At 37.5% G+C, this 15,317-nt stretch overlaps 1 protein-coding gene across 9 annotated transcripts in view; it reads left to right on the plus strand.

Annotated features, from left to right (window-relative positions):
• PDE10A (phosphodiesterase 10A) overlaps positions 1-15,317 on the plus strand; it is a 378,653-nt gene that overhangs the window by 250,343 nt on the left and 112,993 nt on the right. For 5 of the 9 annotated variants that reach the window (XM_089530056.1, XM_089530051.1, XM_089530053.1 and 2 more), the window contains exon 3: positions 12,752-12,880. In XM_089530056.1, the coding sequence (XP_089386182.1) occupies positions 12,752-12,880 (129 nt within the window). Of the gene's footprint in view, positions 1-12,751; positions 12,881-14,882; positions 15,012-15,317 lie in introns of those variants that run through there. The other 4 variants (XM_089530059.1, XM_089530058.1, XM_089530057.1 and 1 more) reach the window with 3 other exon arrangements.

Genomic DNA, 15,317 nt, shown 5'->3' on the forward strand with positions numbered 1-15,317 from the left:
AGAGTGTGTGTGATTTTTTTCGCCATGAGGTGGGTGGGTGGCTGAGACATTTCAGGTCTAAGAAAGTCTTTTTCTTTGAGGGAATATATATCCATCATGATAGCTGGATAGCATCCAGTGGATTGCACCATCCTTAGTGAATTTGTCCAGTCTCCTTTTAAAGCTGTCCATATTGTCAGCCATCACTGCCATTCTGCAGCCAAACTATGCATGGTGGAAAGAAATGCAGGTGGAATATCCCTTACCTGAAATGCTCAGCATCCCAGGTTGGTTCAGTTTTTTGGATTCTTTCAAGTGTTTCTGATTTTTGATTATTTTGGAATTTGGAATATTTACACATACAAAATGGGATGTCTGGGAGAGGGAAACCCAAGTCTAAGCATGAAATTCATTTATGTTTTATATACACCTTATAGATATAGACTGAAGGTAATTTTATACAATATTTAAAAATAATTTTGTATATGAAACAAAATTTGTGTACATTGAACCATCAAAAAACAAAGGTGTCACTGTCTTAGCCACCCATTTAAAAAGTTTTGAATTTTGGAGCATTTCAGATTTTCAGATACTCAACCTATATTTTCTATCTGTCTGTCTACTTATCTACTCACATTGCCAGTCAACTAGCAGTGTATTCATATAGATGCTCTGTATTTTGACTGTCTTCCTTTACATATGAAGATTATATGTGAGCTGCCTGTACTAACAGGTTGCATTGCTGAGGATAAACAATATGGGAGCAAGGAGCAGCAATGGATCGTAAGCCAAACTGTCTTATTTCTGTCTCCTAGCCACCATACCACCTTATCTGTTAGTACATCTTGGCCAGAATATAGGTAATTTTATGGGCATTTATTAAAATACTGTCTTTTAAATAAGATTTTTTGTTTGTTTTATTATTTTTCCTTCTTAGAACATGCTAAATTATGCTTGATTTGCAAGTCAATGAATCTTAACTGAGTTTTTAGGGAAGTTATACACAGTAACTCTTATTGTGCAACAAAATCTCCCTTAAGTTTGGAGTTTTAAAAAAGGATGGGGGAAAAATAATTCTTTTTGGTATCAATAGTCATTGTTAGGGACTATGCTGAAACTGCTGATGCTGCTAAGCAATATACTATTTCATTTATTTATATATTCTTTAATCTGCCTGAAATTCATTGGGCATTTTTGATGTGACAGAAAGAAATGTCACATTATGGGAAATTAAAGGGAAATTTTAACAAAGAAGGGGGATGCTATTTGATCAGAAGGTGAACATATTATGTGACCAAAATGAAATAAAAAGATAATGGAAAGCAATACACAACAGAACTATATAAAAGAGAAGAAAGGATGAATGACACATAGGAAGAAATATTATACAAATATGACACACACACACAATTCTGGAAAGTGAAGCTAAAAGAGCACTCCAAGCAATTGGTAACAGGAACAGATGACATACCAATAAAATGAACGTAATCTACAGAAATGGAATCAACTATAAGTCTAACTAAAATCTACCAACAAATATGGAAAAAAAAATATAATGGGCCACAGATTGGAAACAATCAGTATACATTCCCATCACAAAAAAGGAGACACAAAAGAGTGCAGTAACTGCATTCATTTCCTATGCAAGCAAAGTCATTCTCAAAATTCTGCAGCAGGGACTCCTATCATAAATGGAAAGAAAAATTTCAGAGATGTAAGCTGGATTCAGGAAAGAAATAGACACTGGGGACCAAACTGTAAACATGCAATGAATAATAGAATGATCCAGGGAATTCCAGAAGAAAATCTGCATGTGATGCACAGATCATGAAAAACTATGGCTTGACTTTAAAGAAATGGGTGTACCAGTATAATTGATTGCCCTGATGCATAAAATGTACTCAGGGGGTGGAGGCTATTATCAGAACAAAATATAGAGAAATAGACAAGGCTGCATTCCTATCAACTTGTATGCAGAAATATCATACGCAGAGAAAGTCTAGACATGAAGGAAGGAGGAGTGAAGATTGGAGGAAAAAAATATCAACAATCTTAGATATGCAGATGACACCATACTGCTCGAAGATCAATTTTTAAAAAACAATTACTAATGAAATTCAGAGAGAAAATTGCTAAGGCAAGTTTGCCATTGAACATTAAGAAAACAAAAGTAATGACCAAAGGAATTCAATAGACTGTAGATGAAGAAGAAATTGAAATTGAAATTGAAGTAGTTGAAGATATTCCATTTCTTGGATCAATTATTGGTCAGAACAGAGACTGTAATCAAGAAATCAGAAGTCTAGGATTGGTAAAGGCAGCTATGAAAGAACTAGACAGGATCTTAAAGTACAAAGATATTAAACTGAATATTAACATTAGGATTGTCCAAGCCATTGTATTTCCCATCACCGTCTATGGATGTGAGAGCTGGACAGTGAAGAAAGTTGAAAGAAAGAAAATCAACTCATTTGATATGTGGTAATGGAGAAGACTGCTAATGCCAAAAAGATAAACAAATGGGTCCTAGAACAGATCAAGCCTGCACTCTCCCTGGAAGCCAACATGACTAAATTGAGAGTGTCATATTTTGGCCACATCTTGAGAAGAGATGAATCACTAGAAGAAGAAATATTGATAGGAAAGATGGAGAGCAGTATAAAGAGAGGAAGGCCACATAGCAGATGAATAGATTCAAACAAGGAGGCCATGACCCTGAGTCTTCAGGACCTGAGCAGAGAAGTGGAGGACAAGGGGGGCTTGGAGGTGCCTCATTCACAATGTGTGAAGGCCAACTTGAGGTTAGTTAACAACAACAAAATACTCTTTTAATAGACAAACTGTAAGAAATAGTTTGAGTTTGTTCTTTCCCTGTTTACTACTCCTGTTTTTAATGACATTGCAATGCCACCCTTTTGTATTCTATCCTTTCTTCAAAATAATCAGGGGGTAACATAGAGCTATTCCATTTGATCCCCAGGACAATCCAATGACATTGTAAGAGATAATATTTTCCCACAGTCATCTTGAAAACTAAGCAGGAATTTGAATTCAGGGTCTGAACTGAAACATCCTGCTGGTGCTGCAGTACCATAACTTCCTTCCCTCTCCCTTCTTCTAGCACTCCCAACTAGTCCTTTGGAGCATTTCTTCATGTTCTGAAGTGGTTTGGGGCTCAAGGGGTTTGCAATGGGAAGATGGTATGTCTCTGTCTCCTAATTGCTGAATTCTGAAGTTTTGCCAATGGAAATCCAGCATTGGACATTGGCTTGAGTCTCTTGAGTGTGTCGACCCATTGCCAGTTACACTTAAATGAAAAAAAGGTAGTTCAGGCTCTGCTAGCAGATCTCTCAGTATTTACACAAGTGATTAGATTAGCAAGGATTCTGAAAGAAAAATCTGTTCCCACTCAACTAAAAAGCATATGTGTTTTTATAAGGAGAAACAGACACAGAGAAAAGAAAAAATCCATAATATTCTTAGTAATGGAAAAGTAATATTTTTAATTGGTGTCTATCACAACACACTTCTGGTTATTAAGCTTCTGACTCATTGGAAAATATGATAATGCTTGATAATGTGGAAGGTAGAAAGAAAAGAGGAAGACCATATTGTAAGTGTATTGATTCAATCAAGAAAGCCACAGTCCTGAGCAGTAGCATCACAAGGAAGGGTGCAGGGGACCGGATTGCACTAGGTGACACTGTAGGTAGAGGGTGTAACACCAAAATGGCTATCTATAAAATATGTTATAGACATTTTAGTCTACCTCAACCCACTTCCTCCAAGCCATGAGGACCCAGTCTGCTACCCCACAAATGGGCCTGATAGACCCCCTCACCATTGAATTAATAGTTGGGTATCTTGTTCTGATTGAAGTCTTTGGGCATGTAGAGATGCTTGATTTTGGAGCAAATTTGCTTGCTGGGGAGACAGTTTTGTGGCCCTGAGGAGAAGATTTCCCCCCTCTTTCTCCTTGGGGCCACTGACACTTCACAAAGTTGCTCTGAAGTCAAGTGACTCTGTGTTCTTATTTTCTCTAGGGCCACTGCCACCTCCCCAGTTGATTGGGTGAGTTTAGACTGGGTCCTCCTGGGTTGGAAGAAGTAGGTTGGTGTAAACTAGGCCCACCTATTTATGTTTTTACATGTAGGTGTGTCCAGAATCTTAATTTTGGTCAGTTGCATTTGGTGGAGGAGCATTGGAGACACCTAAAACACAAGAAGGTAAGGAGAGGGAATAGAGAAGAATACAAATATATTGCAAATCTGTGATTCGGAGGCAGAATTTTTCTTCATGGGGTTGATACCATGAATTATGACACTGGGTTACACCAGCCCCAGTGGTGCAACTGGCCCTGAGTTTGCAAGAGTTGAGCAGATCTATCTTTCATAGAGTCACCACAGATTGATGTCAACTTGACAGTTGTGTCATGTTCCATACATTTTGAACTATTTGTTGCAGCAGATTGTACTTAAATTAGTTACAACAGAAAAAGGCTTGAGAAAGATATTACAAAAGTTCTATGTCAGTGGTTTTGAATGTTGATACTTTGAACAAAGAAGGGATTCATTTAATGGGATTAGCATCTAATCCAAATGAAGCAGTGTATATACATGCTTTGAATGCCTTCAAAAATTATGACGACAAAGGAATTTCCTACCTGTGTTTCTTGTTTTTGATACAAAGAAGGAAAGTTCATTCCCTCATTAATGGGTTTTTTTTTTTTTTTTGCGTGGGGGGGGGGGAACAGTACAGAGAGCTGCAAGGGCAATGGAAAGGTAAGGAAGTCCTGGCACTACAGTACCAGATGGATGTTTGAATTTAGGTCCTGGGAAAGGTGTTTATTTTAATCACACTGGGATCTTATCAGTCTATAGGCCACAAGGTTTAAAAAACAATGTAAAGGCCAAACTAAGGTCACAGGCAGGTGGTTAGTATGGAGCGTTCCGGAGAATAACACTGACAGATAGGCAAGAGCACAGATGAGGTGAAGGTTAGGTTTAGTATGATCTGAATTTCTAATTCTCATGTTGGCTTTCAGGAATTTCCAGGTGGCGTCCTGTCAAGAACTTGCACACACAGAAGTTTCCCTTACATGTGTATGACCTTTTTGGGGCACTGTGGGGGTTGGTATTCTCTTCTTTCCTCTCATTGTCTGGTTCCAACTCCACCTTCAGCCTCTGAAGCCCCCCTGCATAGCCATTCCCTGCTTCATGGTGAGCAGACATTACAGTATTGCAGAATTATCTGGCTATGTTCCCATAGCCAGGTGCGAAATAATGACATCAGTGTTGAGACCACCAGAGGATCCCAAAAGATCTCAGCTCTTTCACTTCTATGGGGAGTTGCTTCTACGATCCTGTTCGTTACTCATAAGGAAGGAAATGGATATGCAGGGGACTTTAAAGGTTGCTGAGTAATTTGTGTAACAATGGTATATGGCTCAGCCTAGCATAGGTCCAACCTACTACACCACACAGCCATACAGGATTGCAACTACTGTCTAGTTTTGTCATAACAGTAACATTGGTGTCTGGAGTTGTGAATCTACTCAGGTCTTTAGTCCTGACTTTAGAGGAGTGGTCCAAGGTGGTAAACCCCTACTCATATAGACTCAGTATCTTGTATAATTCCTGTAACTTGGAGGGTATTCACCACGCCACTGGTTTGGAAGCCACCAGTTACTATCATGTATTGATAGATTCCTTTCAATTCTAAATAAAACATTTTAGAATCATTTTCCTTGACAAAGTGTGCTCTAGTCTGTGCAAGGGTTGTCAGTGTACAAAAGTGCTGGTTGGATCTACTCATCAAACTATTTACACTCATATATAAATTACACAGAATTTTGTGTGTGTGTTATCTGAATATTCCTGGCATTAAATGCTGGAGCCTGTCTTTCAGCAGAATTAGAGGGTGGTGGACACAAGCATTTGCTGTAACTTAAAAGCAGAGGACATTGGAGGTGTGCAGCTAAAATACAGCCAGTCTGTTTTGTTTGGGCCATGAGATATCCAATTGTTTGCATTTTGAACTGATAACCCAATCTTCAGAGTGCTGTAAATGAACCCCATTTATGTAATTACAACATTAATTAGCAGTTTCACTCTTCATATAAAAATCAGCTCTTTTTCGCTGACTCTTAGTAGAAGTACCATGTCTCAGTTGTTACCATACATACTGTCTCAGCATTACAGCATTCCTTCATCCATATCATAAGCTGATACTGACCAGAACAGGAAAATTCAAAACACTGCAATTTTAGGATATGGGCATACGTTATGTTAAACTGGGGATTGGGAGCACTGTATGGCCTCTTGCCTGCAGGACCTCTGAAAAGGCCCCATTCCTCTCCTCAATGCTCCCTTCTCAGATGGGTAGATGCAGGATAATACCTTTGTTGCTCTTCACTCTCTCAAACAGAAAGCAAAGTGGCTTGTAAAGCCAATAGCTGACATGGACATAGCAATGGCCAGTGCCTGGAGGAGTGGATCCGCTAAGCAGTGACTCAGTCTATTCACCAGCTACTTGCTAGATGAATCCTCCAGGTGCTGACAGCCTTTCTCACTCAGTGTCAGGGAAGAATTATATGCACTGGTGACTTCTGGGCTTCTAGCTTACACACTTAATATACTACATATCATTCTAGTTTAATCTACCAGTATAAATAGTATACTTAATAGACCTCAGTAACAAAAATATGCTTCAAAATATGATAGCAGAAACCTTGGAATTTGGATGGTGAAGGATTAGGGAGAGATAGGGAGATACTCCTTGCCTAAGATACCTATGAAATCATATGTAAACAGGCACATACACATAAACAGACTTATTTAATTAGAACTGTATATTCTGCAGGGTTTGGGGTTTTTTGGGTTACCTTGATGCTGATTTTTAAAATGACTTCACACAGCCCTATACACAATCTCTACAGACCATTATTATGTTTCTTTTTCTTGCTAAGCCTAAGAGTTGCTGAAAATGGTTTGCTTCCATGTCTATGCACCTTCAAGTCACCTGTTGACTTATTTATACCATCCAGACTTTGGCTGCTATGTTGAGCGGATGGATGGTCATACATATCCAGAGACTGGAAAGGGCACAGGTAATGCCCCACCCAGCAATTATTCCTTGCAAAATTGGATATTTGTATATCAAAATATTATGACACATCAATAGCCAAAATATGTGATTTTCATGACTTACCTCCAAGTAATATCTAGAGCTGGTGGCTAGCTCAGAGTGTGAACAAGAAAATCTCTGATTCACTATTATTAAATAGCACAACAGGAAAGAATTGTCTGGTATCTTCAAAACGATATTGCAGCTTTTAACTATTTTATTACAGCATGAGTGTTTACAGATTCCAATCTATTTACTTATAGTTGTTGTTGTTCAGGAGAAAATTAGCATGTTCTTTATAGACTATAGCAAGTCCTTTGAGTGCATAGATCACAAGAAGCTATGGAATGCTATTAAAGAAATGGAAGTGTCACTATATCTGATAGTCCTGATGAGGAATCTGTACTTAAGAACAGAATATAGATAAAGTAAATGGTTCCCAGATGGCAAAGGGGTCAGGCAAGGCTGCATCCTTTCACCCTTTCTCTTCACCTTGTATGCAGAAAATATCATACGAAAAGTAGGCTTGGACACAAGGAGTGAAGATAGGAGGAAGGAATATCAACAACATAAGATATGCAGATGACACCATGCTACTAGTAGAAAACATTACACAATTGGAACAATCACTAAAGGAAGTTGGAGAAGAAAGTGTAAAGGCAGGCCTAATGTTAAAGTTAAAGAAAACAAAACTAATGACTACAGAGGATTTACATAAATTCAACCTAGATAGCGAGGAAATCAAAATAGAGAGACCCCATACCTTGGATCAAACATTGATCAGAAGGGAAGCTTCAGTCAAGAAATCAGAAGATTAGCAATGGAAAGGGCAGCTATGAAAGAACTAGACAAAACCCTAAAATATTAAGATAAATGGCTGAACACTAAAGTTAGAATTGCTCAAGCCATTGTATTTCTTATTACCATGTATGTCTGTGAGAACTGGACAGTAAAGAAAGCAGATAGGAAGAAAATTAATTCACTTGAGATGTGGTGCTGGTGAAGAGTGCTAAGAATACCATAGATTGTTATCAACAGTCTTGCTCAGGTCTTGCAAACCCAGAATTATGGCTTCCTTGATTGACCTGTAATGAGACTTCCTCTTTTTCTGCTGCTTTCTACCTTACCAAGAATTATTGTTAATCCTTATAGGCATTGAATATTTTCTTTATGTGTGCATTTCAGGAAGGAGACTCCAATCCACAATTTATGCTATAGAATCTTGGTGGTGGCACAAGATTCTGTTGTTTTAGAGGGGATAACGTGTAACCTGTGGGATACATATGGCACCAAGGGTCCATGGGGGGAGGAAGGTTTGCTCCAAAATACCATATATGGGATGCACAGGCAATTTTGCCATATTTTTGCCCCTCTGACATATTGAGGACCTAGTAGGCTTGCTTGGTAAAATAATGGATGATGCTCCTGTACTGTACCTTCAAAAATTTATAGGAGACAAAATTGGAGCAGGTGTTACTTGTCATGGAAACAACATCTGGTGAAATCCCCTCATCTGGACAACCATTCAAGGGATAGGAGCTTTATTTCACCTGGCAACCCTAGGCCCCAGAGAGGCCTTTTTTGTAATATGAAGTAATCTTGAAGTTTAACTTCTGGTCCCTTCCTGTTGTTAAAAAGTGCTTCTTTCATCCAAAGTCTCTTGGAGAGCTAATGCAGGCTCCTTACTCTTGACAGCTGTCCACCCTGCTTTAGGCAGTATGCTCTCTCAGTCTTTCCCCATCCATGAGGATGATAGAAATGACCCCTCTTACAGGTTTGTTTTAAAATTACTAAAGTGTATGAAGTTTATAAGTGCTAAAATGGTGATGATGATTACTAGTGCTGAACAAGTTCTTCTCACTTGTGCATTCTCAATGAGAAGCGGTAGTTAAGGAGTTACTGTACTTCTGTCCCCAGCAGAACTAATTAACACTTTAGTATTCAGTATGTGCCATGTTTGTGAAAACATGTTACTTGCTCCCTCTAGGCATTTTGATGCAGTTGCTTCTGATACTCCTTTGAAAAATATTTGTATCTCATTACTCTGGTAGACAAGAAGTGGAGCTTTGCAATGAGAATCTTGCAAAATGAGAAAATCTTGAATATTAAAGTTTTGAGAGGATTCAGAACTGCATTTCTAAAATGCATGCTTCTGGTTTTCTACCATAGTGCTATGAAGATAAAACTTGATTTAATCTCAATTGCTGCGATCCTGCATTATTATGCATAAACAAGTTTATGGACATCAATGGGATTTAAACAAGGGTAAGAGAGGGACTGTCATGAATAGTGAAATGCAGTCATTAACTTATTTTTTTAAAATTCTGTCATGTCTGCCAAGTTACTATTATTGCTTCTGGATTACTTGTACTCTTATAATGCTGCTGCTGTGTGGTGCTGTTATGCTTACTGTCTTTATAAGTGATGATAGTCTTTAGTTTCATGCTATAAAAATGAAAAAAAAGATAAATATGCAGACAAATTTTGCTGTTCACTGTAAGAAAGATACATTTTCTAGTGTGAGTTTGTTAGTTGATTCAAATAATGAAACAGACAGGATCACTTGATGGAGCATATTTTTATCAGTAGTTGTAGTTATGTGTAAAGTTATCACAGATTTCAGTCTTTAACACTGGAATTGTAATGTTAGGCAGGTATCCAAGCTCATATTCAAAGTCAAGAGAATGCTAATAAAAATCCAGTTTCTCACTGAAGAAAACACTGCATGACATACCCAATATGTGGGAGTGTCGTACAGTCACCTAACTTAAACCAGGCATTTTATACAAGTAGGTTGAAACACAGTAAGCGTCCCAACAGTCCAGAAAGACGAGTAGATGTCTTTGGACCCTATAGATCACCCTAATCCCCTTTTCTTCTTTCTCCTCATACTTGGGCTATACAGCTATAGTGCTGTATTCTGAGAATTACTTGCCCAGGAAAACCATATGGAATTCATGGGATCATCATAAATCAACAGTCAATTTAAAGGCATATATACACACACATTCTCTTTTAACTACCATGGCTACATCCCATGGAAGCCTGGAATTTGTAGTTTAGTTTGCCTTAGGTTCTCCATAAGTTAGAAGTGACTTGAAGGCAGACAACAATGACAAGGCAATAGAAATCTCTAAATGCCCTTCGTTGTTGTTGTGTGCCTTAAAGTCATTTCTGACATGGTGAACCTATCATGGGGTTTTCTGGGGCAGAGTGTGTGTGACTCACTCAAGGTCACACAGTGGATTTTCATAGCTGAGCAGGGAATTGAACCCTGGTTTTCAGAGTCATAGTCCAGTGTTCAAAGCACTGGCTCTTAATACCCCATCTTCAATTTCAGATTCCAGGATTCCTTTTGATGCAGCCATGGCAGTTAAAGTGGAATCATAGTGCTATAGCTCTGTAGTGTGAAAGGGCCTCCAAACTGCATCTGTGTGTACAGGAACAATTGTTGAATTTTGCAAGATTTGTAATGTAAAAATTAACAGGATTGATTCTTGATGGACCAGCTAATTTGAGCATTTTTCAAAATTTAGGAAAGCTGTTTTTGGCCCTGGTTCCCTGGGTAGTAATACTATGAAAATGTAGCCACCTCTATAAAAGAATGTTGCAAGGACAAGTGTTTTCTGTGTCATCTGTGTGCTTCTCCTTAAGTTAAAATGTTACTAAATTATCAGTAACATTAAAATCCATTTAAAAACATTATCCTGTGCTGTTCAGAAAATCTGGATGTATTAGTGAAAAATGGAATTTATTTTATTGTACGTATATTTCTTTTCTTTATTTTGGGAAAAAGAATGGTATCTCTTCCACCACCATCTCAATGCTACCTTTGTATGTTTCCATGATGTGAATTTCATTTTCCTTTCACTGACCTTTTTGTTTAAGCAGGTGTATAATGGTTAAACAGGGAACGTTTTTATTTGGATTTTAAATTTAAATTTTAAATTTTATTTTAAACATTTTTTACTTTGCTGTTTTTGGAAGCCACCTTGGGTCCCACTTTGAGAGAAAGCATGTATGTGAAATAAATAAATGATAAATATAATGCAAATTCTACTTTAGCATACAAGTTGTAATACTACTCTTTCTCTCCCCACATCCCCGCTATTCTTTATCTAACTTTTAAAATTCAACATTATGTCTCTTGTCATATTTTACTTTCCTGAATGTTAGTACTTGTTTTACTTTCCAGGATTTCATTACAAATTACATTTTAAATACCTAATCCACAATGGGCTTTGCCTATTTTGTTTTGTTTTGTTTTTCATATGGGTATCATACAGCCCAGTGAAGTCTCAGTTCATGCCTGCCACCATCATCACTGGGCAGCAATTATTAAGAGTTCCAAAGGCTAGACTAGTTACTACCACCAGGAGGACCTTTACCACACTGGCCCCCAACCTCTGGAACTCGCTGCCCGTTGAGCTCCGCTCGGCCACCTCCCTGGCCCAATTTAACAAGGGGTTGAAAACATATCTTTTGGAGCGGGCTTACCCCTGACTCTATCCCCCGGTATATTTTCTCACCCCTCCGTCGTCAGCTGGTTGAACTGGCATGAGTTTGCTTGTTTTTATTGCAATGTTTTAATGTATTTTAATATGTTTAATTGTATGGATTTTCTTGTTGTACACCACCCTGATTTTTAGAAGAGTGGTATAGAAATAAATTATTATTATTATTATTATTATTATTATTATTATTATTATCACTGCACAATGCTGCCTAGTAATGACATGGCATTCAGCAGGAGCAGCTGAGTACTGCTTTAATTCTCTATTGCATACAGCCAGCTTTCCATATCCACAGATGTGTTATACATGGATTCAAAATATTAAAAACAATTATAAATTTCAAATGCAAACCTTGATTTTGCTATTTTATGTAAAGCACACCATTTCACTATCCAATTGTATTTAATGGGATTTATGAATCTAGAGATTTTGGTATCAACAGGAGAGTCATTGAACCAAACCCCAGTGGATACGAAGGACCCACTGTACACTGTTACTTCTTCAATCTGTGTTATTAGACAAAGTGTATGGGAGTGTGAAATGGATTGGAAAGGACATCTGGCAATTTTATATTTAGTTTTGCACTACTCCGTACTCAAGCTGTGCATCTGAAATTTCTGCAGATACGCATTCTGCCAGAAAAGAGTAAAATGTCTTTTTCTCAACTCAATGCAGTGTTTCCTCACAACTTTGTTTCTAATTCAACAAAACAATTTTTAAAAGTTGGTTGTGGTAGTGGTGCAACAACCTCCCATGCCACCCCTGATTGGACCATGGATTTCCAGTGACTTTAATTCCTTCTTTGCTTGTTTACTCATTTTCAAACTCTCCAGACACTTGGCCTTCCATATGCAGTCAAATTGGTTTTCATTAATCAAAGCTCACTTTTAGTTTTCTGCTTGTGCATTTCTTTCAGAATAATCCCTGAGTGGTCTTTTATGTAACATCTTCCTTGTAGATTACCCTTTAACCTATAATCTGTCAAATTAATTTTGACAATGACTTTAGGCCAGATAATTATTGGATTTTCCAGGAACATCAGAACCTATTCCTACTGTGGGTGGCATTACCACTTTCCATTATACTTTTCATAAAAATAGCAATACTATAAACAGTGATGTTCTCTTTTGCAGGTTTGACAGATGAAAAAGTGAAGGCCTATCTTTCTCTTCACCCCCAGGTACTGGATGAATTTGTGTCAGAAAGTGTAAGTGCTGAAACAGTGGAAAAATGGCTAAGAAGGAAGCACCACACAGATGAAGGTAAGATCGCAATAATATTTAGAAAATCAGAAGAAACTGTGTTCTTTCATCACCTCTAGTTACTGTTGGAATACAACTCTAGCATTCCTCACCATTGAGTATTCTGATTTGGGCTGCTAGGACTTTTAGTCATATTAAAATCCTGTCCTGATTTTGATGGCAGGAGCATACCACTGATCATAGAGCTTTTACTATTTTTAGTGTTACATGGATCACATTTATGATGTTTGTTATTAACTGCTGTCAAATTGACTTGAAATTATGGCAACCCTATGAAAGAGTCAACCTATCATCATCAGCTCTGCTCAGTGCTCTACTTAGAACTCTGATCAGCTGTGCCCAGAGACTCAGGGTCATGGCTTCCTTCATGAGTCTATCCACCTGTAAAGTAGTCATCCTTTTTTCCTACTGCCTTCTACTATACCAAGCATGATTGCATTCTCTAGGGAGTCATGTCTTCTTATGATATGTCAAAAGTACAACAATCTCAGTTTAGACATCTTGGCTGCTAGAAAGAATTCAGGCTGAATTTTCTCTAGGATCCATTTTCTTGTCTTTTTAGCAGCCCATGGTATCTGTAGAACTCTTCTTCAGCACCACATTTCAAATGAGTTGATTTACTTTCTATCAACTTTCTTCACTCCAGCTTTCACAACCATACATAGAAATTGGGCATGCAATGGCATGGACAGTCCATGCCATGTAGTATTCAGTTATATACCAGTATATTTTTTACACTTGAAGATCATATCTAATAATAATAATAATAATAATAATAATAATAGTTTATTCTTATATACCGCTATTCCTTATACAAGATCATAGCGGTGTACAGTTAAAAACAACATTAAAACAAGAAGAATAACGATAACGATAAAAACATCAATATCAACATCTAAGACCATATAAAACATCAATTCCCGCAAAATACCAAATCCTTCATAGCTGCCCTTTCAAGTCCTAGCATCCCTCTGATTTATTGACTGCCGTCTCCATTCTGATTAATGATTGAGCCAAGATATGAAAAGCAAAACAAAACAAAAGCCCAAAGATTGGTAGTGATCAATATATATTCCTATCACAAAAAGGAGACACAAAAGATTGCAGTATTTACAGAAATATTGCACTAATTTCTCATGCAGCCACCGAGAAGGTTGTATCTCTTGTTCCCACCAAATTAGCCTATGCGGGTGGTGAGACAGAAAGAAGGGCTTCTCCTGATAATCTCAGTGCTCTGTTGGGCTCATAATGAAGGTTAAAGAAAAAAAGTGCCAAGGTAGGTTTAATGCTGAACATTAAGATAACAAAAAACAATGACCATGAAAGAGCTACACGAATTTATCCTAGATAATGAAAAAATCAAAATAGCTAAAGAGTTTTCATACTTTGGATCAAATATTGACCAGAACAGAAACTGCAGTCAAATCAGAAGATTAGAAATGGGAAAGGCCACAATGAAAGAACTGGATAAGATATTAAATTGCAACGATATAACTCTGAACACTAAAGTGAGGATAGGCCATGCCATTGTATTCCACATCAGTATGTATGGATGTGAGAGTTGGACAGTGAAGAAAGGGACCTGAATAGGACAGTTAAGGACAGGGAATCTTGGAGATGTCTCATCCACAGGATCACCATTTTTATTTTTTATTTATTGTATTTATACCCCACTCTTCATAAGTGTGCTCAGAGTGGCTTACAAACTGCTAATTTGATAGTTTTCTACCCTCAGCTTTACAATCTAAAAAGACATCTAAAGTTGACTCACAGGCAGTTAACAACAACAGTATGGAATTTTTAAAAACTATTTCAATGTCTTAATTATCTGCTTTAAAGTTATGTAAATCATCTGTGGTCATTATTTTGTTTTCTTAATGTTCAGCTGTAAACCTGACTTTGCACTTTCTTCCTTATGATGTTCATGTGGATAAATCTTTATCTGAGGTGAGGACTAATATTGGCATTTGCCACCACAAAATTCTGCTTTCTACTTATTCAGGCCATCAGTTCGGTATCCTTTTTAAAAAGCAAAACTCCTACCTAGCTTGATAAAAGACACCCAAGACTCCATTCCTCCAGTATGTTGATAAGTCAGTATATGTGTCAATAGTAACAAGAGGCACAAGATGTGAGTATACCTTTGATGTGAGTACATTTTTGTCTGTGACTTGTCTGTGTTAAAATATTTTTTTCAGAAGGAGGAAGGAGACAGGCAAGGTCAGACATAGATATCTGAGCTATGGATTAATCACCAGCTAACTGGCTGGGAAACTGAAAAAGCCAGATGAAACAGAATAAGCATGACATGCAAACTGATCAGTGTTGAGATTGGCCTTGATGGCCTTTCTGTTCCCGGATTGATTTTTATCTTTTTAATATGCTTGTTAATGAATTAAATAAACCCTTAATACTTAGCATAGGATACATATTGCTG

This window comes from Sceloporus occidentalis, unplaced genomic scaffold, assembly GCF_023333645.1.
Source record: "Sceloporus occidentalis isolate IW3139 unplaced genomic scaffold, rSceOcc1.0.p SCAF_6, whole genome shotgun sequence".
In the NCBI taxonomy this organism is placed as follows: Eukaryota; Metazoa; Chordata; class Lepidosauria; order Squamata; family Phrynosomatidae; genus Sceloporus; species Sceloporus occidentalis.